General features: G+C 42.0%; 1 protein-coding gene across 2 annotated transcripts in view; it reads right to left on the bottom strand.

The window, feature by feature from the left end:
* The window catches only part of rap1gapa (RAP1 GTPase activating protein a), a 385,612-nt gene that overhangs the window by 282,696 nt on the left and 76,147 nt on the right, over window positions 1–26,769 (bottom strand). The window contains exon 1 of one of the 2 annotated variants that reach the window (XM_060852322.1): window positions 4,636–4,733. The exons of the other annotated variant lie outside the window; for it this stretch is intronic. Within the exon in view, the coding sequence (XP_060708305.1) occupies window positions 4,636–4,691 (56 nt within the window). The 5' untranslated portion in view covers window positions 4,692–4,733. Of the gene's footprint in view, window positions 1–4,635; window positions 4,734–26,769 lie in introns of those variants that run through there. 2 annotated transcript variants of the gene reach the window in all.

Genomic DNA, 26,769 nt, shown 5'->3' with positions numbered 1-26,769 from the left:
AGTAGCTATGTCCACATACTGAATCAGAAAATTTTCATATATACACTTAACAAATTCCTCTCCATCAAAGCCCTTAACACTATGGAAGTCCCAGTCTATGTTTGGAAAGTTAAAATCCCCTACAGTAATCACCCTATTATTCTTACAGATAACTGAGATCTCCTTACAAAAGTGTTTGCCAATTTCCTGCTGATTATTGGGGAGAGGGTTTATTGATGAATCCCTACAAGGTGATCATCCATTTTTTATTTTTCAGTTGCACCCAAATAGTCTGCCCAGGAATATCTTCCCTAAGTACAGCTGTAATGTTATTCCTAATCAAAAATGCCAATCCCCTTCCTCCCTTGCCCCCTTTCTATCCTTCCTATAGCACTATATCCTGGAACATTATGCTGCCAGTCTTGTCCATCCCTGAGCCACATCTCTGTATATTGCTCTGATACCCCAGTCCCATGGTCCCAATCAATCCCTGAGTTCATTTGACTTCCTCGTTAGGCCTCTTGCATTGAAATAAATGCAGTTTAATTTATCAGTACTACCTTGTTCTCTGCTTTGTCCCTGCCTGCCCTAACTGTTTGACTTACTCCTTTTCCCAACTGTTCCAGTCTCAGACTGATCTCTTTCCTCACTATCTTCCTGGTCCCCACCATCACCAACACCTCCCTGGCGTTACCAAGTCACACTGATCCAACTGTCTCTGAGTTGAGTGTGTGGTGCTGGAAAAGCACAGCATTTGAGGAGCAGGAGAGTCAACGTTTTGGGCAAAAGCTCTTCTTCAGGATTGAAGCTGGGAGGCTCAGAGGTGGACAGATAAATGGGATGGGGGGTGGGGCTGGAGGAAGGTAGCTGAGACTGCAATAGGTCTGAAGAATCTGAAGGCAGAGGGGACAACACGGGGGTTGCAGTGAGAGAGGGTCTCACTAAGATCCTTGTAGAGAGAGGAGGAGAACTTCTTCAAGGGAGGCATCCTTGAAAGAAGCTTCGCAGTGAGGACTGCAGATACTGGAGATCAGAGTCAAGAGTGGGGGCAGATGTGCTGGAAAAGCACAGCAGGTCAGACTGCATCCGAGGAGCAGGAGAGTTGACGTTTTGGGCAAAAGCCCTTCAACAGAGTAAGCAGGACCCCTGATGCACTTTTTTCTTTTTTTTTGAAAGAAAACTCTCCTCCTTAGTAGAAACACAACAGCAGTAATAACACATTAACTGTGGTCCAGACAGCAAAGAGGTCAGTCCCCTCCCTCACATAAAATGGAGAGTCCTTGACACTGATCCAGCTCCCTCAGCTCCCAGAGTAAACAGCACCCCTGGCATTCCTGTTTCTTTATTTTTCTTGGGTTTTTTTCTTCTTCTTTTTTCCTAAATTTCCCCCCACCCTACTGCCTAACAACGGTAGTGATTATTTTTATGCTCATTCTCTACCTTTCCGTCAGGGCTCCCTGATTGGATCAGATTAATAGCCCCAATCAGGGAACTCATCTTCTTTGAGGTTGACTTGGCCGATCTCATTACAATCACTACACACACATGAGTTGGAGATGCCAGTGTTGGACTGGGGTGTACAAAGTTAAAAATCATACAACACCAGGTTATAGTCCAACAGGTTTAATTGGAAGCACACTAGCTTTCGGAGCGACGCTCCTTCATCAGGTGGAGCAACACTCCGAAAGCTAGTGTGCTTCCAATTAAACCTGTTGGACTACACACACAGCACTTGACATCAGAAAGCCCACTCAGCTAAACAATACCCATTGTGACTTTAACTCCTGAAACTGTTTCTGAGTATGAGTCAATTAGCAAACACAAAGTTAAGTTCCAACTTGATGTTCAAATGAATTGCTTTGGGACCTGATTTCCAATCATCTATTGAAATAAGAAATGGCAGAGTATATTCTGGAGGTGAGAATGATTCAGCTTGTTTGAACTGATTAGGTACACCTTCAGCTATTTGGTCTTTCTAAACTGGCTTCATTAATACAATGCTTGTCTTATCTACCATCTCTGTCAACAACGCTGAAACATGTCTGTCATTACAGCTGTATCTGTATCCACCCATGTGGCTTTGACTTTTAGCACAAATATTGCTAATCTTAAACTGACTTTGGTGAAAGATGACAGTATAGAATGGCAAGAGTCCAGAGAAGATGGGAAAGATCTCAGCGTTCAGCAGAGAGTGGCAACTGAAAATGGAGCTGATTTAGAGAAAACTGTAGCTGCAGCCCCCAAACAACTCAGTGACCTGGACATCTACAAATAACCAGCTCTGAACTTACTGGCATTACTCTATTCTCCACAACACATTCTGAAGGAAAAGGAATCGAAGCAAATGGAAATATAGACAATACACTCGATAGCTAAGTGGCAAGAAATCAGAATTGAAACTTGTTTAGTTGTAAATTTAAAGTTTAAAGAACAGCTAGAACATTATACAGACAAACTTATACTCAGTTCACTGAGCTCCATCACTTTCACTCTTGTTCAACCTAAGTAGCAGTTACCCCTCCCCTGACTAAGTTACCCCTCCCCAGTTACCCCTCCCCTGACTAAGTTACCCCTCCCCAGTTACCCTTCCCCTGACTAAGAACCAGCAAAAGGCAACATGCAATTCTGACTTGGCTCCAGATCTCACAAATCTTTAGAATGTAGTTTCAGCTTTGTCCATGGCACCATTATACTGTCAGCGTCGCCCTTCCCCCCAACCCTGAGCTACCTGAGTTCTTCCGAAGGGAAAATATTCCATTGCTTCAAATTCAAATTTCTGTGAATGTACAATTATTGGGAAATTGATTGAGATGGAGGCCAAATTTACTTTGTTCTGGCACTTTACCAATTTAGAGGGAAGGAGACATTTCTTCCCAATGCATCCTGATTTTATACAAATAGCGGGTAAAAACTTCTCTTTTCATACAGTTATCTTAACTTTTCCCTTACTTGCCAATTCATAATATTGTTCCTGAAAACAATGTCTGCCTTTGTAACTCACTTCCAAGTGAAATACTGCTTAGACCTTTTTTCAATTACCTGCCTATAGCTGGTGCTCTCATTGATGCTGACATTTCAGTGCAAACGCAGTGATATTGAGCAGCGAACATATGCAATTCACATCAATCCTTTTACTGACCTTTAAGTCGAAGCAATAGGTAAAACTGAGTGACAGTACATTTCAGATAATGAATAGGGTATGTGCTGGCTGTCTTTAATGATCATTCCTGGTTGTACAGGGCTGGGAAAGATTCAGCCTGTCCGCCCAAACTTAAAGTTCACAGATTACAACACTACTCTTTCATCTTCCTCAAACTGCTTCTGTCAAAAATGTTGCTCGGTTCCTTCTTTAGTTTGATGACACTATCCACCTTCCTGGTCTTCCTTACAGTCAGACACTCACACAACATCAGATCATGGCTTCAACTTGAAAGTTTGATTGCTGATTGTTATCTTTTCAATTCATTTTCAACTTTAATGATTATGATCACCATAAAGTAAACTGAACATGCAGGCAAGTAATCAAACATTTTCTCTTTCGGAGAATTTGCTAACTTTGAGTGCCTAGCTGAGCCTAGCTGAGCCCCAATGAGTCTTAATCTGGTTTTGCATATTTCAAAGTTTTAAATTGGTACAGAAAAACCGAGAGTGAAAGTCAGACACTTGTTTCCCAAGCCATTCACACAAGACATGAACAGCAGCCCAGTTCTCCTTCCATTTTAAATGGGCTTCTGAAACGTCTACATTAACATAGTGTGACCCTACAGCTGTGTAAAATACTCTACAGCATAGCATATACTAGCAGCTGTCCTCATGCTGTACATTACCTTTCGTTATTTTTCTAAGTGAGTTGTGGTTCCTGGTTATTGTCCCGGATATTACTGAATCAAATAAACTGGAACATCCAAATCCACCTTAAAATCCCACAATGTACATAATTTACTTTGTAATGAGACTGATTCATGTATCCTTTTCTTACAGTTACATGATCACCAATTACAAATGTCTATGTGCAGTGATCTACACCACATCATTGATATGCATATTAATACAGTATTATCCCACTGACCTATTTCCTTGCTATTGGGAAGGGAACATGTCTCCATTATAGGTATCATCAAAATCCATAAAAGCAAATTACTGCGGATGCTGGAATCTGAAACCAAATCTGCTTTGACAAAGGGTCAATTAGACTCGAAACGTCAGCTCTTTTCTCTCCTTACAATGCTGCCAGACCTGCTGAGATTTTCCAGCATTTTCTCTTTTGGTATCATCAAAATCCAAACAGTCAGTTCCATCCTATCATCTACACACCTCTAATGCTAAAAGTTGGCACTAAATCTGCTACCTCATTTACATTTCTGAACTCTGGTGATGTTCCAAATAAATATTGATGATCATTTTATGAACCAGAAACTGTACATAATGTTCATGCCAAAACAAACCATATATCTTTCTAATAAATGATACGTAACTTTTCAAATTTGTGTCACTTTAAATTCTAATAATTAATGTGTGGACTCTTCAATATTACTGAACAATCTGGTGTTGTATTAATAACAATTGGAGCATTTTCAAAGACTGTCTCCATCACATTTCCAACCATCTTACTGAGTCTCATTCTGCTGCCTCACTTGAATGATAGAGGGAACGTACCTGATTTGGGAAGACTCTTTCAGGAAGTCTAATTTGGAAAGAACTCCGTTTCCCATGCATTTCCTTTCCAGAAAACAGTGTGGCAGTAACTCGTGGCTAAATGCATAGCACAGTTCAATTTGATTATCTTAGCATAAACACCACACCTAGTCAGCAGGAGTGGGTGTATCAGTCACAAGACACTCACTGATACAGCGCTAGAAATAACTTTTACAGCTCAGCTCATTCTGACAGGTACTTAGAGCTGGGTGTAGTTCCATTTTCATCAGGTGACAGTGGGGACTGGTTTCACATGGTTCAATGGAAAAGAAATCACAAAAGAAAGTGGAAAATCCACATCATTGAGAAAGAAATAGAAGATTGTGTTGACAGAGTGAGATGCTGGAGGGCTCAGAAGAAGTTTGTGTGGAGCATAATGACAAAAATGATTTGGTTGGGCTGTGAGACCTTTCTCAGCATTCTCATTATGAAGTACAGTCAGCAGTGGAAAGGCACAGGTTAGCGCTTCACCCATCTGTTTTAGTAATTATGGGAAGGGGAAGTTGGAGTAAGTTTCGACTGAAACATTTGGAATTGTATAGAGTTTGAGTTTTGTTATACACAGTCAGATTGAGGCAATCATCAAAAAAGTTCAACAAAAGGTCATCACTTCCCCATCTGGTATTAGTTGGTGGCAGACACCTCCCACCTTTTTAATTCACACTTTCCTGCAGTGAAGGAGTCCAGGAGGAAGGAAACAATGTTGAACTTGTACAAGACACTTGTTAGACCTCAGCTGAAGTATTGTGTACAGTTATGGGCAGCACATTATCGTGTGGATGTGAATGCATTGCAGAGATTGCAGTAACGATTTCCAAAAATGATTCCAGCAATGAGGAACGTCTGTTATGAGGAAAGACTGAAAAGTTGAGGCTGTTCTTGTTGGCGAGAAGGCAACTGAGAGGGGATTTGATAGAGGTTTTCGACATCATGAGGGAGTAGATGGGATGAAGCTGGTTTCACTTATAAAGAAACAAGAATGAGAGGGCATAGGTTTAAACTGACATGTAAACGAAACAAGGGTGATGTCAGAAAAAGAACTTCAGTCAGTGAGAGTCTGGAAGGCGATGGAGGCATTCAAGAGGGCATGGGATGGTCATTTGGGTCACACAGGTGTGCAAAGATTTGGGAAAAGCAGGAGACTGGCACTGGGTACTGAAGCTGGTGTAAGCACAATGCATCGAATGGCCTCTTTCTCCATTGTAACAATTCTGTCATTCTATGAAATGCAATGAAATTCAAACAGTGGCAAACAAAACAGAGCTTAGCACCCAGAAAATTAAATATATTCAGAAAGCTCCACTCATCCGCTGCTGCTATTGGTTTGAGTGTGGAGGAAATACTGACATGATTACCATCTCCTTGGCCCAAAGTTTGAACCTTGTTTGCCTATTTCAGGAGCACTGACTACAATACAATCCGACTGCATCAGAAAGTGGGCTTGGAGTACAGAAACTAAAGCTAAGTCTTTACCATTCCCCAGGTCATCTCCAACCATCGTTCCTGGGTTGATAGCAGCTTCCCTACCTTATCACACTGCAACACAGCCATGCAAAAACTACACTATAATTGGGCCAGTATGTATTGGTCTATGTCCCTACATTACAATGTAACACAAGTGAAATAATAACTAGCAATCATTTATAAGCTGGGAATATTCTGACGTATTCAGAAAAAAAATTACTTTAGCTTCAATTTTGATTTTCTGTTTGAACCATCAAAACTGTATGTGAGTAGATTTTTAAGTGCAGTTTGCAGGAGCAGTATCTTTCCTTTCAACATTTCATCCAAGGGAGGTACGAGATTGGATTCACCAGTCACACTTTCACACAATCAGCCAGTGTACATTGTCAGTATCAACATGGGCACCTGGGATATATGCAGCTTTACTCCTGTGGGTCTCACTATGTTTGATACACCATTTAAATTGGCTTGATTTACAGTTGCTGGAATGGGCAGCCAATCTCCCATCTTCCCACTGACTGTCACCAATTCAAGGATATTGCACTTATTGAACAGACCTGACTGAGCAAGTAGTTTCTAAAACAGGTATCACTGACACTCTGGCATTATCCTTGCAGCTACATTGATTCAAAGAATGCCAGTCCATTGCCAGCCTCACTTCACCATTTCAGGTACCCAGGGCCAGGAACAATCAACCTCCTCTTCTGCCCCAGTCACTCCCCACATTGAGTCAGGTGACTAACACAGAATGACCCTCACAAGGATCCATTCAAAATGATGACAAACACTGCAACTTCAAAGTCAACCTTCAGAGTGGGACACAGGAATCCAGTCTGAAGACAGACAAGGTGTAAGTGCACCAAAGGAGAATGTAGAATCTTCAGAAGAATGTATGCAAAACACTGTGTGGAAGTTATGAACAAAACACAGACCAGATGAGCAATTATCCTCTGAACAAGCAGTCAACCTAATCTCCAGTGCCCACACTCCATTGCAACCTGTTTATTCCATGTTACAAGTCACAGGTTGTAGAACACAGGAGTTAATCAGGATAAGGGGATTATCATTTAGGATTGAGATGGGGAGAAATTTCTTTATTCAAAGGATTGTAACTCTTTGTAATCCTCTGTCCCAGAGGTTGAGAATGTCAATCATTGACTATACTGACTGCTGGATGTGATGGATTTTGGGACTCTTGCAGAATCTATGGGAATGCGGAGTGAGCAGATACGCTTGAGTTGAAACCCATGATCTTATTGACTGGGCGAATGGTTGGTCTTGCTCCTGTTCCTGTGTTCTTTAATCATCTATTCAATTAAATCACAAAGACTGAGATGGCCTTTGCTTTATCCAGTAACTCTGCCCACATGGTCTGAGCATCTAAAAATATTTTATTTGTTCCTCGTTCTAAACTTGACAGATTTTGTCCTAATCACTGGCATCAGGACATGAAAGGGGATAATAAACATTGTTCATTGGTGCCCAAATCAGTTAAATTGTAATGATTTTTGTTCTATAAAGTAGAAGCCATCTGTTAACTTGTTAATGAGGCTGGTTAGATGTGAAAGACTGACTGTGGAGACATGCAGCTTTCAGTAGATGCAGAAATGCACATGTTTCAATGAAGTAAATTTGTCTGTCTGTGAGAGTGTTGATGGAGCGTGTATACTGAATATGAAGCAGTGCTTAAGTTTATTGAGCCTATCATGTAATTTAAAAAGCTGACACTAGAAATGGAAAAGCTACTCCTTTGTTAAACTTCCAAAACCATTAGTTATTTCCATTTACATTGCTGCTTTTGTAAACTTCATACAATATATTTCACATACTGTGGCGATGCGCAGGAAGAGGACAGAACATTTAGTTCCTGCTAAGGTTCTGCATTAAAGGATCTTCCATGTACTGTCAATAACAGAGCATCCTACTCAGCTGGAGATTATATTCTATTTCTTAAATAAAGAATTCATGCAAGTCTAGGGACCAAGCTGCCGAGTAAAAGGTCAAATGATAGAGTGATCAGGAATAAAAAGGGAATGACAATAACAGTGTAGAAGAGTTGGGGTTGCTGGAGTAACAGTAAGTTCAAACACAAACATCATAAATAAATACAACGACAAACAGATCAATCTAGTCTGATTTATTCACCAGCACATTACACAAATTATCCCGTTGAGCTCTTCAGATACAACAAGTTGCACTGAATGCAAGTACCATCACCTTCATGCTGATGACAGAGTGATATATGGTTCATCTTCATCTTGACAAACAATAGACTTGCCAAACACTTTTCCTGCAGTTACTGCCCCTTCAATATAGTTTACACCAAGCATTCTTGGCAATGCGCACACACCTTGTCCACCCATCTTAAAACTGAAACAGCAGCAGCCGGCCTGCATTCATGAATACAAAGCAGATTGAGGTACTGGACTTTATACAATTACAGACTATTGTCAGAGTCACCCAGTATTGTTCACTGGAAAAGGTTGGGACCAGATTCCTCGCTTCATTTTCTAATTCATCCGACTAAACAGTGATGGAATCACTGTTAAACCTGCTTTGTGGTTCAATTTATCTTGCAGCCTTTGAGGAATAAAAAAAAATCCTATTGAGTTTTCCACACCAGTCGCTGGAATACAGCTAAAGAAAATGCTCTTGGAATACGAATGAAGTTTATGGTAAAAAGGCAAGGAAGACAATATCTTTGCTGTCAACACAAATCTCTGAACAACTAGCAGATTCACGCCATCCCAATCAGCATGGTATATAGTAATTGTTCATCTTAAAGTGTGTCCGATAAATGAGTTTTAAAAAATGGTGAAATTGCCCCCAAACTGTTTTACAAGAGGCTCCATTGACTTTTTCAGCTGAAAATGATGCTGGAAGTATTTATCCCTCAATCCTCAAACAGTGGATGGGGAAATAACAGCAAAGTTCCTCACCTCCATTTTTAACGAAAAACTAAAGCAAGATACTTTTAGTCACATTACTTGTGTCAATCTTCCCACTACAGATCAGAATAGGCTTCCGGCTACTTTGGATTTGGACTACAAGGTGAAAAGCAGGAATGTTATTTATTGCAAACAGCAGCTGCTTTTATCCAAATGCAGTGCTTGAGGCAAACAACGCGATTAATTGAGGAGCGCTAATGTGGTTTACACTGACAACTGGGTATTCAGCATTCTATTCTCATCTGGTTTTCAACATTAAGAAACTGCATCTAAAATCAATGTAGTAAAAGGCTGATACTGAATACAGCAGGATGTGGGAAACACAGAGAAATCTCTATTTACTGAAACAACAAACATACTGGTGGTTTGCAATGAACAAGTGTAAGCATGTAATACAAGATTCTGATAATGGATGAGCAGAGAAAGATTTTGTATTTATGCAATTTTAACTGAGGTGGTTGCAGGCAATTTCTAACAACCTGTAAAAATGAAACATTCCTAATAACTCACCAGAATTTTTTGGATTTCCCAATCCTGAAAGGAGAGCATGGCATGTTGATTGACTACAGAAGAGCTGTTTAACCAGAACGCGTGCTGTGTTACAATAGTGTTGATAGATTGCAAAGTCCTGTCTCAGGCTGGCAGTGGGTTGCTCACTGCCTGGGTCAGTCAACAACGGTTGCTTCAGAAAGCAGCACTGAGCTCAGCAAAGGGAAACCCATCCGCAGCCAATTGAGGGGGGCCCTGCACGTCTTCAGAATACAAGTTGTTAACCCAGGAGTGAGCAGGATACCAGAGACAGAGAGACAGGAGCAGCATCTGTCCTCCATGGACCACCGGCTGGTAATACCTGACCAGAACTCAGTGTGCGCCAGAGGAATATTTAAAAAAATGGAATATTGTTTCTGATCACCATAGCAACCTAATGAACCATGGGTACAGGCTGCTGTGCTTCATTCTACTCCACCATCCTGTCACAGAGTGATTTTTAAAAAACTTGGAAATCAAGCTTTAACCAACAGGGTAATGGTAACCCCCAGTTTGTAGGAGAGGTCTGCCCTGCCGAAACACACGCTAGTGCAAGTCGTTCTCACAGACACTGACCACTGATGCAAATGGTTTATGCGAAGCTTTTCCAAAAGTAATCCCAGTTTAAACCATTACACAGTTATTAAGAAAGAAGTTCACTTTATTGACAGAAAATTTAGACTCTTTTGGACAAAGAATGTGAATTTATACATGTCAAGGAATCATTTCATAGAAAGGAATTTTTTTAAAAAAACTATCTTTTTCCTTAAAACAGAATCAAATTCCGACGCCATAATCCTGCAACCTCTCTCTTTTGATCTGCATACTTCATTCCATGCTACATATGCCAATCCTAATGTGAGAAGAGATCCTGGAGATAATTTCCCCCTGTTTCTGGTTCAAGTACACAAGTCACTCAGATATTGGGTTGATTTCAGGAGCAAAATGCTCTTGATGCAGTTTCCACAATAAAAAAAAACACATTTCAGTAATATGAATTACAGGAAAAGTTCAAAAAATTGCACATCATCTATCCCCAAATTCATAGCACACACTTCAGCTTAGAGGTTGGGTTGTTCAGTATATTAAGGCTGTGATGGACTGATCTTTAATCAGAAGGGTTATGGAGATAAGGCAGGAAAGTAGAGTTGAGGGTTATCAGATCAGCTATGACCTCATTGAATGGTGGTTCCCATGTCTTATGGTCTTATCTGGTAGAATGTTCTACACAAGACTGCTCAATTTACATTTATTTGGTGAAAGAAGTAACTGGTATGCAACAGAAATCAGTTTTAAAATCCAGTGACATGCAGGATTGTATTCTTTAAGGAGAAGCTGATGTTCAGATTTCTGTACAAGGCATTTTTCAATACAATGCTGAAAGTTTAAAAGCTACAAGTTGGAGAGAGGATCAGCTTAATGACAGCTCAGATTTAATTAGCACCTTTAACAGGGTCAAAGTCCTAGACACTTTGCAGGAATACCCAATAAAAATTAATACCAAGTCACATGACGGGATATTGGAGCACATAATCAAACCTTTGATCAAAAGAAGTCAGCTTCAATAGTCAGAAAGAGAAGAGTAATGAAAGGTGGAGAGAGAAGCTGAGGGATTTAGGAAGGAATTTCCAGTCCAAAAACTAGAGATGAGAAAACAAGAAAAGCATACTCACTCACAGCCACACACGCATACACAGACACATTCACATATTTCTGAACAAAAGACTGGAAATATAAGCTTGTCTCCACTCTCACCTGAAATAACTCCACAGAGAACGGCAACCATTCACCAACTCTCCCTTCATTTACACGGGGAGGATCCTTGACACTGTCCCAGCTCCCAAACTGAACAGAGCCTCTGATACTCCTGTTTAAATCTGCCAGCCAAGGCTCCCTGATTGGACCAGGTTAACAGCCCCAATCAGGGAACTCATATTCTAGGAGGTCCAACCAGCAGATCCCACTCCAATCACTATATCACTAACTTTCAGAATTATTCCAAGAGTGAAGGAAAAAATGTCAAGGTGGATGTGAGAAGACTAACAAGCCACTAATAAGATGTACAGCTGGCCTTAAACGAATTTAGTTGAAAGTCAGGCTGATGAGTGTAAGACAAAAAAGTTTCAAGGACATCAGAGCATAAGAATTGGGAGCAGGAGGCGGCCATTCAGCCCCTCAAACCTGCTCCAATGTTTGATACCATCATGGCTGATCTCATCTTGGCCTCAACTCCACTTTCTTGCCTGCTCTGCATAAATATCTGTCCATCTCCTCTTTAAATTTACTCAATCTCCCTTCATCCATCACACTCTGGGGGAGTGAATTCCATAGGTTCATGACTCTTGGAGGAAAGTCATTTCTCCTCACCTGTGCTTTAAATCTGCTACACTTTATCCTAGAGTGGTGACCCTTTATCCTAGAGCGGTGACCCTTCATCATAGAGTTGTGTCCCTTCATCATAGGGTGGTGACCCTTTATCCGAAAGCAGTGACCCTTCATCATAGAGTAGTGACCCTTTATCCTAGAGTGGTGACCTTTAATCCTACAGCAGTGACCCTTTATCTGAGAGCAGTGACCTCACATTCTATTTTGTCAATCCCTTTAGCATCTTGTCAACCTCAATTCCATCTCCTCACATCCTTCTCAACTCCAGAGAGTACTGATCGAAACTGCTCAACCTCTCTTCAAAAGACAAATCCCCTATCCCTGGAATCAATCTCGTGAACCTTGTCTGAGTTGCCTCCAATGTAACTACATCTCTCCGCAAGTAAGTGGAATACCATTCTACACGCTTGTATATAAAATGTGTCTTTTTTCAGCAACACCCAAGGGTGCATTAGCTGAACTCTGAAGGAGGAGGCTGGCTTTATTTGTGAATGTTCAGAATATGATGGTTTCTGGGAAGTATCACGATAACTAGAACCCAACGAAAAGGTTTGTAAGCATATCCAATTATCTTACTGTTGGTATTGTGGATGAACTTCACTAGTCAATGGTAATGGAATGACTCCACAACATTTAACATGAATTCTTATTATTCAAGGATGCATTTGCTCTTTTTAATGGAAACTTCTAGCTTTAAATAAAAGTCTCATTAATATGGCACTTTCCCTCCCCCCTCCCCCCGGTCACAATTTGGGGCATTTTATAATCCTGTCTAATAAGTTGAACAAGAAAAATTCTCACCTACTTCAAAGTGCATGCCAGGAGCAAATGTTGAGTAAATTCCAACCTCTCTAAACCCCAAACTATCCAGGCTTGGAAATATATCCCTATTCAGTGTCACTGGGTCAGAATCCTGATTTTCCCTCTCTCACTGGCACTGTGTGTGTCCTTACAGCACATGAACTGCATTGGCTGAAGTGGGCAGCTCAGCCACCACCATCTTGTGGGAATTAGGGATGACCAATGATTACTGGCCTAGTCAGACACACGCAAATCCCATGAATGAGCAAAATGGATACGTGCTGCAAGCTGCACCTTCCACCAATTGAATGAAGGGAGATTCAGAAAACACATAAGCAAAAACCCAAACCTCTTGCCTTTCACCATGACTACAGAAGTCTTACCAGTTAACAATTAATTCATTCAGACACACACAAAATCCAAATGACACATCCAAATCAAAATTCAAACAACTTAAGTCAAAAATAAATTACATTAAAATATATATAAATAAGACACCTCACATCTCTTGAGACTAGTTTTCAGTTCATACAACTGGAATTAAAAACAAAGTAATTTTAGTTGCATATCCCTCCAAACATTTGTTATTCACGTACTTATCTATAAAGGAACCTCGATTATCTGGCATTCAATTATGCAAATTTCAGATTATCTGACGAGGTTGCAAGGTCCTGATGCTTGGCAAAACTATGTTATCTAGCACTGAAAATCTGTTGCTAGAAAAGCGCAGCAGGTCAGGCAGCATCCAAGGAGCAGGAGAATCGATATTTCGGGCATGAGCCCTTCTTCAGCGATGAGGAAAATTTCTCCTGCTCCTTGGATGCTGCCTGACCTGCTGCGCTTTTCCAGCAACACATTTTCAGCTCTGATCTCCAGCATCTGCAGTCCTCACTTTCTCCTATGTTATCCAGCATTCAATTATCCGGAATTCGCTTAAACTGAACAGAATACTTTTCGCTCATGTCCTTTGGATAATCGAGGTTACTTTGTAAATGTCTTTTAAACGTTATAGCTGTACCCACAACCATCACTTCCTCTGGCAGTTCATTCTACACACAAACCACTCTGTATAAAAACATTGCCCTCATGTCTTTTTTAAACCTTTCTCCTCTCATGTTAAAAAAACTCCCCCTAGTCTTAAAATCCCCAACCTTTGGGAAAAGACACCTGCTACTCACCATATCCATACCCCTCATGATTTTATAAACCTCTATAAGGTTACTCCTCAACCTCCTACACTGCACGGAAAAAGAGTCCCAGCCTATTCAGCCTCTCCTTACAACTCAAATCCTCCATTCCTGGCAACATCTTGGTAAATATTTTCGGAACCCTTTCCAGTTTAATAATATCCTTCCCATAACAGGGTGACAAGTACTGGACATGGTACTCAAGAAGTGGCCTCATCAATGTACTGTACAACCTCAACATAACATTCCAACTCCTGCACTCAATGGTCTGAACAATGAAGTCAAGCATGCTAAATGCCTTCTTATCCACCCTATTTAGATGTCAAGCAACCTTCAAAGAATTATGGATCTGAATCCCTCGATCTTCCTGTTCTAGAACACCATACAAGTCCCGACTTTTAATTCTCTAAGGCCTGCCCCTGTTTGTTTTACCAAAATGAAATACCTCACATTTACCCAAATTAAACTCCATCTGCCACCCTTCAGCATAATTTTGTACTCAATTGGGAAGTTCACCATGAATCTCACATGATCTAACTTTACTAATCAATTTATTATGCAGAAACTTGTCAAAGGCTTTACTAAAGTCCAAGTCAACAATGTCTAATGCTCTGCTTAATCAATCTTCTTCATTATTTCCTCAAAATCTGAATCAAATTTGTGAGACGCAATTTCCCTCACACTAAACCATGCTGGCTTTACCTAATTATTCCTTGCTTTTCCAAATACATATAAATCCTTTCTTTCAGAATTACTTCCAACAACCGTGAGGCGGCACGGTGGCTCAGTTGTTAGCACTGCTGCCTCACAGCACCAGGGACCTGGGTTCAATTCCTGATTCTCCTTGTGTCTGCATGGGTTTCCTCCAGGAGCTCTAGTTTTCCTCCCACAGTCCAAACATGTGCAGGTTAGGAGAATTGGCCATATCAAATTGCCCATAGTGTTAGGTGTAGGGGAATGGGTCTGGATGGTTTGCTATTGGAGGGTTGGTGGACTTGTTGGGCCGAAGGACTTGTTTCCACACTGTAGGGAATCTAATCTAATCTAACTCACCCACCATCAAAGTCAGACTCATAGGTCTATAGTTCCTAGGCTTCTCCTTATAGCCCTTCTGAAATAAAGGCACAACATCAATCATCCAACACCTCACCTGTATTTATGGATGATACATATATTTCTGCATGGGGCTCCGCAATTTCCTCTCTAATTTCCCACAGCTCAGAAGAGCCAGAAGGAGGCATGAGAAGTTGTTGGTGGATAGGATCAGGGTAAACCCTAAGGCTTTCTATAGGCATTTAAGGAATAAAAGAATGACAAGAGTAACATTAGGGTCAATCAAAGATAGTAGTGGGAAGTTGTGTGTGGAGTCAGAGGAGATAGAGGAAGCACTAAATGAATATTTTTCAACATAATTCACTCTAGAAAACGACAATGTTGTTGAGGAGAATACTGAGATACAGGCTACTAGACTAGATGGGATTGAGGTTCACGAGGAAGAGGTATTAGAAATCCTGCAGAGTGTGAAAATAGATAAGTCCCATGGGCCAGATGGGATTTATCCCAGGATCCTCTGGGAAGCCAGGGAGGAGATTGCTGAGCCTTTGACATTGATCTTTAAATTGTCATTGTCTACAGAAATAGTGCCAGAAGACTGGAGGATAGCAAATGTGGTTCCCCTGTTCGAGAAGGGGAGTAGAAACAACCCTGGTAATTATAGACCAGTGAGCCTTACTTCAGTTGTTGATAAAGTGTTGGAAAAGGTTTTAAGAGAGAGGATTCATAATTGTCTAGAAAATAATAATTTGATTAAGGATAGTCAGCACGGTTTTGTGAAGGGTAGGTCATGCCTCACAAACCTTATTGAGTTCTTTGAGAAGGTGACCAAACAGGTAGCTGAGAGTAAACCAGTTGATGTGGTGTATATGGATTTCAGCAAGGCGTTCGATAAGGTTCCCCACAGTAGGCTATTGTACAAAATGCGGAGGAATGGGATTGTGGGAGATATAGCAGTTGGATCAGTAATTGGCTTGCTGGAAGAAGACAGAGGGTGGTGGTTGATGGGAAATGTTCATCCTGGAGTCCAGTTACCAGTGGTGTACCGCAAGGGTCGGTGTTGAGTCCACTGCTGTTCGTCATTTTTAAAAACGACCTGGATGAGGGCGTAGAAGGGTGGGTTAGTAAATTTGCAGACGACACTAAGGTTGCTTGAGTTGTGGATAGTGACAAAGGATGTTGTAGGTTACAGAGAGACATAGATAAGCTACAGAGCTGGGCTGAGAGGTGGCAAATGGAGTTTAATGCAGACAAGTGTGAGGTGATTCACTTTGGTCGGAGTAACCGAAATGCAAAGTACTGGGCTAATGGTAAGATTCTTGGTAGTGTAGATGAGCAGAGAGATCTCGGTGTCCATGTACACAGATCCTTGAAAGTTGCCACCCAGGTTGACAGGGTTGGTAAGAAGGCAGACAGTGTTTTAGCTTTTATTAATAGAGGGATCGAGTTCCGGAACCAGGAGGTTTATGCTGCTGCTGTACAAAACTCTGGTGTGGCCGCACTTGGAGTATTGTGTACAGTTCTGGTCACCGCATTATAAGGAGGATGTGGAAGCTTTGGAAAGGGTGCAGAGGAGATTTACTCTGATGTTGCCTGGTATGGAGGGAAGGTCTTACAAGGGCTGAGGGACTTGAGGCTGTTTTCGTTGGAGAGAAGAAGGTTGAGAGGTGACTTAATAAAGACATGTAAGATAATCGGAGGGTTAGATAGGGTGGACAGGGAGAGCCTTTTTCCAAGAATGGTGACGGGGAGCACGAGGGGGCATAGCTTTAAATTGAGGGGTGATAGATACAGGACAGATGTCAGAGGCAGTTTCTTTACTCAGAGAGTAGTAAGGGTATGGAATGCTTTGCCTGCAACGGTAGTAGATTTGCCAACTTTAAGTACATTTAAGTCGTCATTGGACAGGCATATGGACGTACATGGAATAGTGTAGGTTAGATGGGCTTCAGATTGGTATGACTGGTCGGTGGAACATCGAGGTTGAAGGGCCTGTACTGCGTTGCAATGCTCTATGTTCTAGAAAATCCTGGGATACACTAGATCAGGTCCTAGAGATTTATCCACCTTTATATTTTCTAAAACTCCAGCACTTCCTCTTCTGTAATGCAAACTGTTTTCAAAACATCAATATTTATTTCCGTGAATTCTCTAAACTCCATTTCTTTCTCCACAGAAAAAACTGAGACAAGATATTCATTTGGTATCTCTCCGACCTCCAAAGGTTCAACACAAAGGTGACCTAGTTGATCTTTAAGGCACTCTACTCTCTCTCTGGTTGCTCTCTTGCCCTTAATGTATTGTAGAACCTCTTCAGATTATCCTTAACCTTATCTGCCAAGGCCATCTCGTACCCCATCTTTGCTTTCCCAGTCTCCCCCTTAAGAATGTCTCGATATTCTTTACACTGTTCAACATTTGAACCCAGTTATAGAGTCATAGAGATGTACAGCATGGAAACAGAACCCTTAGGTCCAACCCGTCCATGCTGACCAGCTATCCCAACCCAATCTAGTCCCACATGCCAGCACCCGGCCCAAGCCTTCCTATTCATATGCCCATCCAAATGTCTTTTGAATGTTGTAATTGTCCCAGTCTCCAACACTTCCTCTGGGAGCCCATTCTACACACGTACCACCCTCTGTGTGAAAAGATTGCCCCTTTGGTCTCTTTTATATCTTTCCCCTCTCACCCTAAATCTACGCCCTCTAGCTCTGGATTCCCCACCCCCAGGGAAAAGACTTGCCTATTTATCCTATCCATGCCCCTCATGATTTTATAAACCTCTATAAGGTCACCCCTCAGCCTCTGACGCTCCAGGGAAAACAGCCCCAGTCTGTTCAGCCTCTCCCTGTAGCTCAATTCCTCCAACCCTGACAACATCCTTGTAAATCTTTTCTGAACCCTTTCAAGTTTCACAAAATCCTTCTGACAGGAAGGTGACCATAATTGCACGCAATATTCCAACAGTGGCCTAACCAATGTCCTGTACAGCTGCAACATGACCTCCCAATTCCTATACTCAATACTCTGACCAATAAAGGAAAACATGCCAAATGCCATCCTCACTATCCTATTCTACCTGTGACTTCACTTTCAAGGAGCTATGAACCAGCACTCCAAGGTCTTTTTGTTCAGCAACACTCCCTAGGATTTTACCATTAAGTGTATAAGTCCTGCTAAGATTTGCTTTCCAAAATGCATTCACCTCATATTTATCTAAATTAAACTCCTTCTGTCACTCCTTGGCCTAATGGCCCATCTGATCAAGATCCTGTTGTAATCTGAGGTAACCTTCTTCGCTGTCCACTACACCTCCAATTTTGGTGTCATCTGCAAACTTACTAACTGTACCTCTTATGTTTACATCCAAATCATTTATGTAAATGACGAAAAGTAGAGGACCCAGCACGAATCCTTGTGGCACTCCACTGGTCACAGGCCTCCAGTCTGATAAACAACTCTCCACCATCACCCTCTATCTTCTACCTTTGAGCCAGTTCTGTATCCAAATGGATAGTTCTCCCTGTATTCCATGAGATCCAACCTTGCTCATCAGTCTCCCATTGGGAACCTTGTTGAACACCTTACTGAAGTCCATATAGATCACATCTACTGCTCTGCCCTCATCAATCTTCTGTTACTTCTTCAAAAAACTCAATCAAATTTGTGAGACATGATTTCCCACACACAAAGCCATGTTGACTATCCCTAGTCAGTCCTTGCCTTTCCAAATAGGTATACATCCTGTCCCTTAGGATTCCCTCCAACATCTTGCCCATCACCGACGTCAGGCTCACTGGTCTATAGTTCCCTGGCTTGTCCTTACCACCTTTTTTAAACAGTGGTACCACGTTTGCCAACCTCCAGTCTTCCAGCACCTCACCTGTGACTATCGATGATACAAATATTTCAGTGAGTAGTTGTTTATATCTCATATTGATTCTTTTTTATTCTTGACTAGAATCTCAATGTTTTTATTCAACCATTGTTCTCTGAGCCTACTAGCTTTACCTTTCACTTGAACAGGAACATAATGACTCTCAACTCTCATTGTCTCACTTTTGAAAGCCTCCCAAGTATCAGACATTCCTATGCCTAACAGACTACTCCAATCAATTTTTGAAAGTTCTTGTCTCATACCATTAAAATTTGCCTTACTCCAATTAAAAAGTTTAATTTTTTTAATAGAAGACTTGTCTTTTTCCGTAACTATTGTAAATAGTATGGATTTTGATCACTAGACCCAAAGTGTTCCCCTACTATCACTTTAGTCACCCCATCTTATTTCCCAAGAGCAGGTCAGGCTTTTGTATTTATATGACTAGTCCATTTCAGTTTCTGGCCAATAGTAATCCCCAGGATGTCAGGAATTCGGTGATGGCAACACCACTGAATGTCATAGGGAGGTGGATAGATTCTCTCATGTTGGAGATGATCATTGCCAGGCATTTGTGTGGCAAAAATGGTATTTGCTGCTTAACAGCTCAACCTGAATATTGTTACATTTGACTGCTTCAGTATCTGAGGAGTTATGAATGGCACAATCATTGGTGAACATCCTCACTTCTGACCTCATGATGGAGGGAATGTCATTGATGAAGCAGCTGAAGATGGCTGGGTCAGGACTTACCCTGAGATGTTCTGGAACTAAGATGACTGACCTTCAAAAGCCACAAACATCTTCCTTTATGCCAGTTGAGAAATTTCTCCCTGATACCCATTGATTGCAGATTTGCTAGGGCTCCTTGATGCCACATTCAATCAATTATGGCCTTCATGTCAAGGACTGTCCCTCTCCCCTCCCCTCTGGAATTCAGCTCTTTTGTCCATGTTTGATCCAAGGTTGTAATGAGATCAGGAGCTGAGTGGCTCTGGCAGAACCCAAACTGCGCGTCACAGAGCAGGTTATTGCTGAGCAGGTGCTGCTTGATAGCACTGTTGATGACACCTTCCATCACTTTACTGATGATCGAGAGTAGACTGATGGGGTGGAAATTGGCTGGGTTGGATTTGTCCTGCTTTTTATGTACAGGACATTCCTGGGCAATTTTTCACATTGTCGGGTAGATGCCAGTGTTGTAGCTGTACTGGAATAGCTTGGTTAGGGGAGCGGCAAGTTCTGGAGCACAAGTCTTCAGTACTATTGCAGGATTACTATCAGGTCCATAGTCTTTGCAATATCCAGTGGCTCCATTGTTTCGTAATATCACATGGAATGAATCGAACTGGGTGAAGACTGGTATCTGTGACATTGGGGACCACTGGAGGAGGCTGAGATGGATCATCCACTCACACTTTTGGTTGAAGATTTCTGCAAATACTTCAGCTTTATCATTTGCGCTGAGGTGGTGGTCTCTTCCATCATTGAGGACGGGGATATTTGTGGAGCCTCTTCCTCCAGTGAATTGTTTAATTGTCCAGCACCATTCATGACTGGGTGCAGCAGGACTAGAGCTGATCCATTGGTTGTGAGATTGTTTAGCTCTGTCTATCATTTGCTGCTTAGGCTGTTTGGCATGCAGGTAGTCCTGTTTGGTGGCTTCACCAGGATGACACCTCATCTTCAGGTATGCCTGGAGCTGCTCCTGGTATGCCCTTCTGCACTCTCCATTCAAACAGTTGGAAAATGGGATTAGTGTCATCAGAACTTCACCAACTGGAGTGGACACAATGGGCCGAATGGTGTCTTTCTGTGTTGCAAACATCGAAATCTAATGAAATGATCAAAGGCAATTGTGTGCACAATTACACTTACCTTGGTTTAAAACTAAAAGATGTTTGGAACTAAGTTATGACAACTGAAGAACATGCAACATAAAGCCTCCAGGCTTGCTGATGTGTTACAGAAATTTCTCTCTCATTTACAACTTAGTATGTGTCAAACACAGTGTACATTAACATTCAGATGAGTTATAACTCTCACTGTCAGAATGCGAACAATTGATGCTGCTGAGGACCAATGTACAGATGAAGAATTGAGGTAATGGGGGCAACATTGAAAGAGATGTCATTAGCAGAAGTGGTTGTGGCAGTTCAGAGAGCAACAGCTTGTCCCCTGTCCCGCCAAAACTACACTGGGAGCTGGAAGAGGTCAGAGATGCCAACTATGCCAAATATTGAAGAGATTGAAGTTGGAGATGAAGGGAGAGAACACAAAGTACTGTGTTCTTCCAGAATATACTTTGTTGATTTGACTGGGAAGCTTCTGGATCGGATTCAGAAATTAATTATGTATTGGCTCATATTTAATGATCAAATGGATAAATGAAACACATTTACATTAGGAGAAAGTGAGGACTGCAGATGCTGGAGATCACAGCTGAAAATGTGTTGTTGGAAAAGCGCACCAGATCAGGCAACATCCAAGGAGCAGGAGAATCGACGTTTCGGGCATGGGCTCTTCTTCAGGAATCATGCCCGAAATGTCTATTCTCCTTGTCCTTGGATGCTGCCTGACCTGCTGCACTTTTCCAGCAACACATTTTCAGCCCACACAATTACATTAGCCAACTTAAAAAGATAGTCAATGTTTTGGGTGTAGCTTTAATTTGAAAGCTTTAGTTAAGTCAAGCAATGAAGTATTTTTTTGTTGAATTATGTCAGCATTGCACTGTTGCATTATGGGGTTTCTGATGGGTGTAACGTTTAGTCTATTTCAAAGTTTGAGGTTTAAGCAATAGCAATGCACAGGAGTAAAATGACAGGAAAGTATGAAAAGTGGCCAAACAAGTGCAGAAAGAAACTCATTTTGGAGCAATGTTACAAGGCTTCAAAATAGCTTCTGAACAAAGTGCAAATGGGCTGGAATTCACTAAAAACAAGTTCTGAATCGGTGATAACTGGCTTTCACTGGAATCACAACTTCTCTCATCGGAATGAAAATGTAACAAAGCTGCCATTCTTATGTCTTGGATTGAGGGCACGTAAACCAAGAAGTTTAAATTGACAGGAAAAAATTGACCTTTCCAGCTCCAATTCTATTGCAATATTAAGGATGTATTTTACAACACATTTAATGGAAGCTGTATCAATTCAAAACTCAGTGTTTGGTTATTTAACTTTATCTCTGATTAAATATTCAGATGTATGTGTGGTATGTGCATGCAGTTCCATTCAATCTTACAAAAGACACTTTGTTCAGGACATTTTAGCAAATTTGCCCATCAAACACAAATATTGGGGGATAGCACTTGCAGTGTAATTGATCCAAGCACAGCGATGGAACTCAGCCTTGACACAAGAGAGGCTCTGCCCAAGGCTGACTCAATCATTGAAAGTTTCTGCTGAAGGCACTCATTTGCATACTTGTAGAAATTCATAAATTTTATGTTTAGTGCAAAATCACAAATATTTGCTTTTTAATTGCTCCTTACAACTTCGACTCAATCCAGACCTCTAACATGAAGTGAATCCCAGTCAATGTAGGGAAAATTAAAATCTCCTATCACCACCAGCCTGTTGCTCCTACATCTTTCCATAATCTGCTTACACACTTGTACCTCTATCTCACGTTTGCTGTCGGGAGGCCCCAACATTGTTACCACACCCTTCCTATTTCTGAGCTTTGCCCATATTACCTCACTGCTCGAGTCCTCCATAGTGCCCTCCTTCAGCACAGCTGTGATATTCTCTCTGACCAGTCATCCAACTCCTCCAATCCTTTTACCTCTCTCTCTATCCCACCTGAATCGGTGATAACTGGCTTTCACTGGAATCACAACTTCTCTCATCGGAATGAAAATGTAACAAGACTGCCATTCTTATGTCTTGGATCGCTATCCTGGGATATTTAGTTGCCAATCATGCCCTTCCCTCAACCAAGTCTCAGTAATGGCAATAACATCATATTCCCAGGTACTAATCCAAGCCCTAAGTTCATAGAACATAGAACATAGAACATAGAAGGATACAGCGCAGTACAGGCCCTTCGGCCCTCGATGTTGCGCCGACCGACTCCTACCTAACCTATACTAGCCCAATAACTTCCAAATGCCTATCCAATGCCCGCTTAAATGACCATAAAGAAGGAGAGTTCACCACTGATACGGGCAGGGCATTCCATGAACTCACAACCCGCTGTGTGAAGAATCTACCCCTAACATCTGTCCTATACCTACCACCCCTTAATTTAAAGCTATGTCCCCTAGTAACACCTGACTCCATTAGCGGTAAAAGGTTCTTAGTATCTACCCTATCTAAACCCCTAATCATCTTATACACTTCTATCAGATCTCCCCTAAACCTTCTCTTCTCCAATGAGAACAGCCCCAAGTGCCTCAGCCTTTCCTCATAAGATTTTCCTACCATTCCAGGCAACATCCTGGTAAACCTCCTCTGCACTCGTTCTAAAGCTTCCACATCCTTCCTATAGTATGGCGACCAAAACTGCACACAATACTCCAGATGAGGCCTCACCAGAGTCTTATACAACTGCAACATGACCTCAGGACTCCGGAACTCAATTCCTCTGCCAATAAAGCCCAGTACACCATATGCCTTCCTCACAGCACTATTTACCTGGGTGGCAACTTTCAGAGATCTGTGTACATAGACACCAAGATCCCTCTGCTCATCCACACTACCAAGTAGCCTACCATTAGCCCAGTAATCCATCATCTTGTTATTCCTACCAAAGTGAACGACTTCGCACTTAGCTACATTGAATTCCATTTGCCACATTTCCGCCCAGCTCTGCAACTTATCTATATCCCGCTGTAACCTACCACTTCCTTCCTCACTATCCACAACTCCACCGACTTTTGTGTCATCCGCAAACTTGCTTACCCAGCTTTCAAGTCCTTCCTCTAGATCATTTATAAAGATAACAAAAAGCAATGGTCCCAAAACAGATCCTTGTGGTACACCGCTAGTAACTGCGCTCCAAGATGAACATAATCCATCAACTACTACCCTCTGTCTCCTTCCAGCCAGCCAATTCCTAATCCAAACCTCTAATGTATCCTCAATGCCATACCTCCGAAGTTTTAGCATTAGCCTACCATGGGGAACCTTATCGAATGCCTTACTAAAATCCATATACACAACATCTACTGCTTTACCCTCATCCACTTCCTTAGTCACCTTCTCAAAGAACTCAATAAGGTTTGTGAGGCACGACCTGCCCTTCACAAAACCATGCTGGCTATCCCTGATCACGTTATTCCTACCCAGATGTTCATAAATCTTATCCCTTACCATTCTCTCTAAGACTTTGCCCACCACTGAAGTCAGACTCACTGGCCTATAGTTACTAGGGCTATCCCTACTCCCTTTCTTGAACAATGGGACCACATTCGCTATCCTCCAGTCCTCTGGTACTATTCCCGTAGACAATGACGACATAAAAATCCAGGCCAATGGCTCTGCTATCTCCTCCCTAGCTTCCCATAGGATCCTGGGGTAAATGCCATCAGGCCCAGGAGACTTATCTATATTCATCCTTTCCAATATTCCCAAAACCTCCTCCCTGCATATTTCTAGGGCATCCATTCTAATTATTTGTGATTCCATATTCACATCAGCAACAGTGTCCTGTTCCTGAGTAAATACTGATGAAAAGTACTGATTTAATGTCTCTCCAATCTCCTCCGCCTCCACACACAACTTCCCACTACTATCCTTGACTGGACCGATACCTACCCTAGTCATCCTTTTATTCTTGACATACCTATAGAAAGCCTTTGGGTTTTCCCTAATCCTACCAGCTAAAGACTTTTCATGTCCCCTTCTCGCTTCTCTTAGCTCCCTCTTTAGCTCCTTCCTGGCTACCTTATAACTCTCAATCGCCCCAACTGAACCTTCACGCCTCATCTTTACATATGCCGCCTTCTTCCCTTTCACAAGGGACTCCAATTCCTTACTAAACCACGGCTGCCTCACAAGGCCCTTTACACCATGCCTGACTGGTACATACCTATCGAGGACACGCAGTAGCTGCTCCTTGAACAATCCCCACATCTCATTAGTGTTCTTCTCTTGAAGCCTGTTTTTCCAATCCACACATCCTAAGTCATGCCTCACTGCATTATAATTTCCCTGCCCCCAGCTATAGCTCTTGCCCTGCGGCGCACTATTATCCCTCTCCATCACTAAAGTAAAAGTCACCGAGTTGTGGTCACTGTCCCCGAAGTGCTCACCTACCTCCAAGTCTAACACCTGGCCTGGTTCATTACCTAGAACCAAATCCAATATAGCCTCCCCTCTTGTTGGCCTGTCGACATATTGTGTCAGGAAACCCTCCTGCACACATTGTACAAACACCGACCCATCTAATGAACTCGAGCTATAGCTCTCCCAGTCAATATCTGGGAAGTTAAAGTCCCCCATAACAACCACCCTGCTACCTTCACTCTTTTCCTGAATCATCCTCGCAATATTATCCTCTACTTCTCTAGGACTATTAGGAGGCCTGTAGAAAACACCTAACAGGGTGACCTCACCTTTCCTATTTCTAACCTCAGCCCAAACTACCTCAGATGGCAAGTCCTCTTCCATCGTCCATTCCACTGCTGTGATACTGTCTTTGACAAGTAATGCCACGCCTCCCCCTTTTTTACCCCCATGTCTGATCCTACTAAAACATTTGAACCCTGGAACGTGCAACAGCCATTCTTGTCCCTGTTCTACCCACGTCTCTGTAATGGCCACAACATCGAAGTCCCAGGTACCAACCCACGCTGCAAGTTCACCTACCTTATTCCTTATACTTCTGGCATTGAAGTATACACACTTCAATCCACCTTTCTGGTTACAGGCACCCTCCTTAGAGATCGCTGCATTATTCCTAACCTCCCTACACTCAAGGTCCTGTACCCTAAAGCTACAGTCCTGGTTCCCATGCCCCCGCGGAGTTAGTTTAAACCCTCCCAAAGAGCACTAGCAAACCTCCCCCCAAGGATACTGGTGCCCCTCAGGTTCAGGTGTAGCCCATCCTTTTTATAGAGGTCCCACCTTCCCCAGAAAGGACCCCAGTTGTCCAGAAACCGGAATCCCTCCCTCCTGCACCATCATCTGCCTTACCTACTGCACTTCTTGCATTAAAACAAATACACCTCAGACCACCAATCCCTTTACGTTCATTATGTGCTCCCTGCCTCCACTTCCCCTTAGTCACGCTGACATCATTATCCAGTTCGTTACAATCTTTAGTTACTATGTCCTTCTTGTCTGCTAACCCCCTCATTTCGTTCCAATCCCCCGCCACATTAGTTTCAACCCTCTCCAATAGCATTACCAGAAACACCCCCAAGGACATTGGTTCCCAGGTGTAGACCATCCAATTTGTAATAGCCCCACCTCCCCCAGAACATGTCCCAATGTCCCGGAGTAGAAACTTGAAGCATTGAGTTAATTCAGAAAACCAGCTCAAAATTTGAACCCAGATTGTCAACTGTGTACAAAGTGGAAACACTATCTCCAATATACCCCAAAATGTATAATTAATATAGCCTTATAGCCTTTGTGACCTTGATGCTTTGACATGGGAATGATGTAGGTGTACCTAGGGTATTCAACCACAATATGATTATTCAGTGGAATCATGAGAAAGTAATCAGACAGAGAATGGGCGGAGAGGGGTGGGGTGGGGGGGATAGTGGCCTCTTAGGGAAAGCGCAGCTTGGAGCATCTACAGGGTCATGGCCTCAGGAAGGATTGAAATGTTGAATATTTTACCTTTATTCCTTTATTTTCTGCTTTATGCTATTGAGTCTGAACTTTTATGCTAA

The sequence above is a fragment of the Hemiscyllium ocellatum genome, chromosome 37, assembly GCF_020745735.1.
Source record: "Hemiscyllium ocellatum isolate sHemOce1 chromosome 37, sHemOce1.pat.X.cur, whole genome shotgun sequence".
Classification (NCBI taxonomy): Eukaryota; Metazoa; Chordata; class Chondrichthyes; order Orectolobiformes; family Hemiscylliidae; genus Hemiscyllium; species Hemiscyllium ocellatum.
This window is presented reverse-complemented; position numbering and strand designations above follow the sequence as displayed.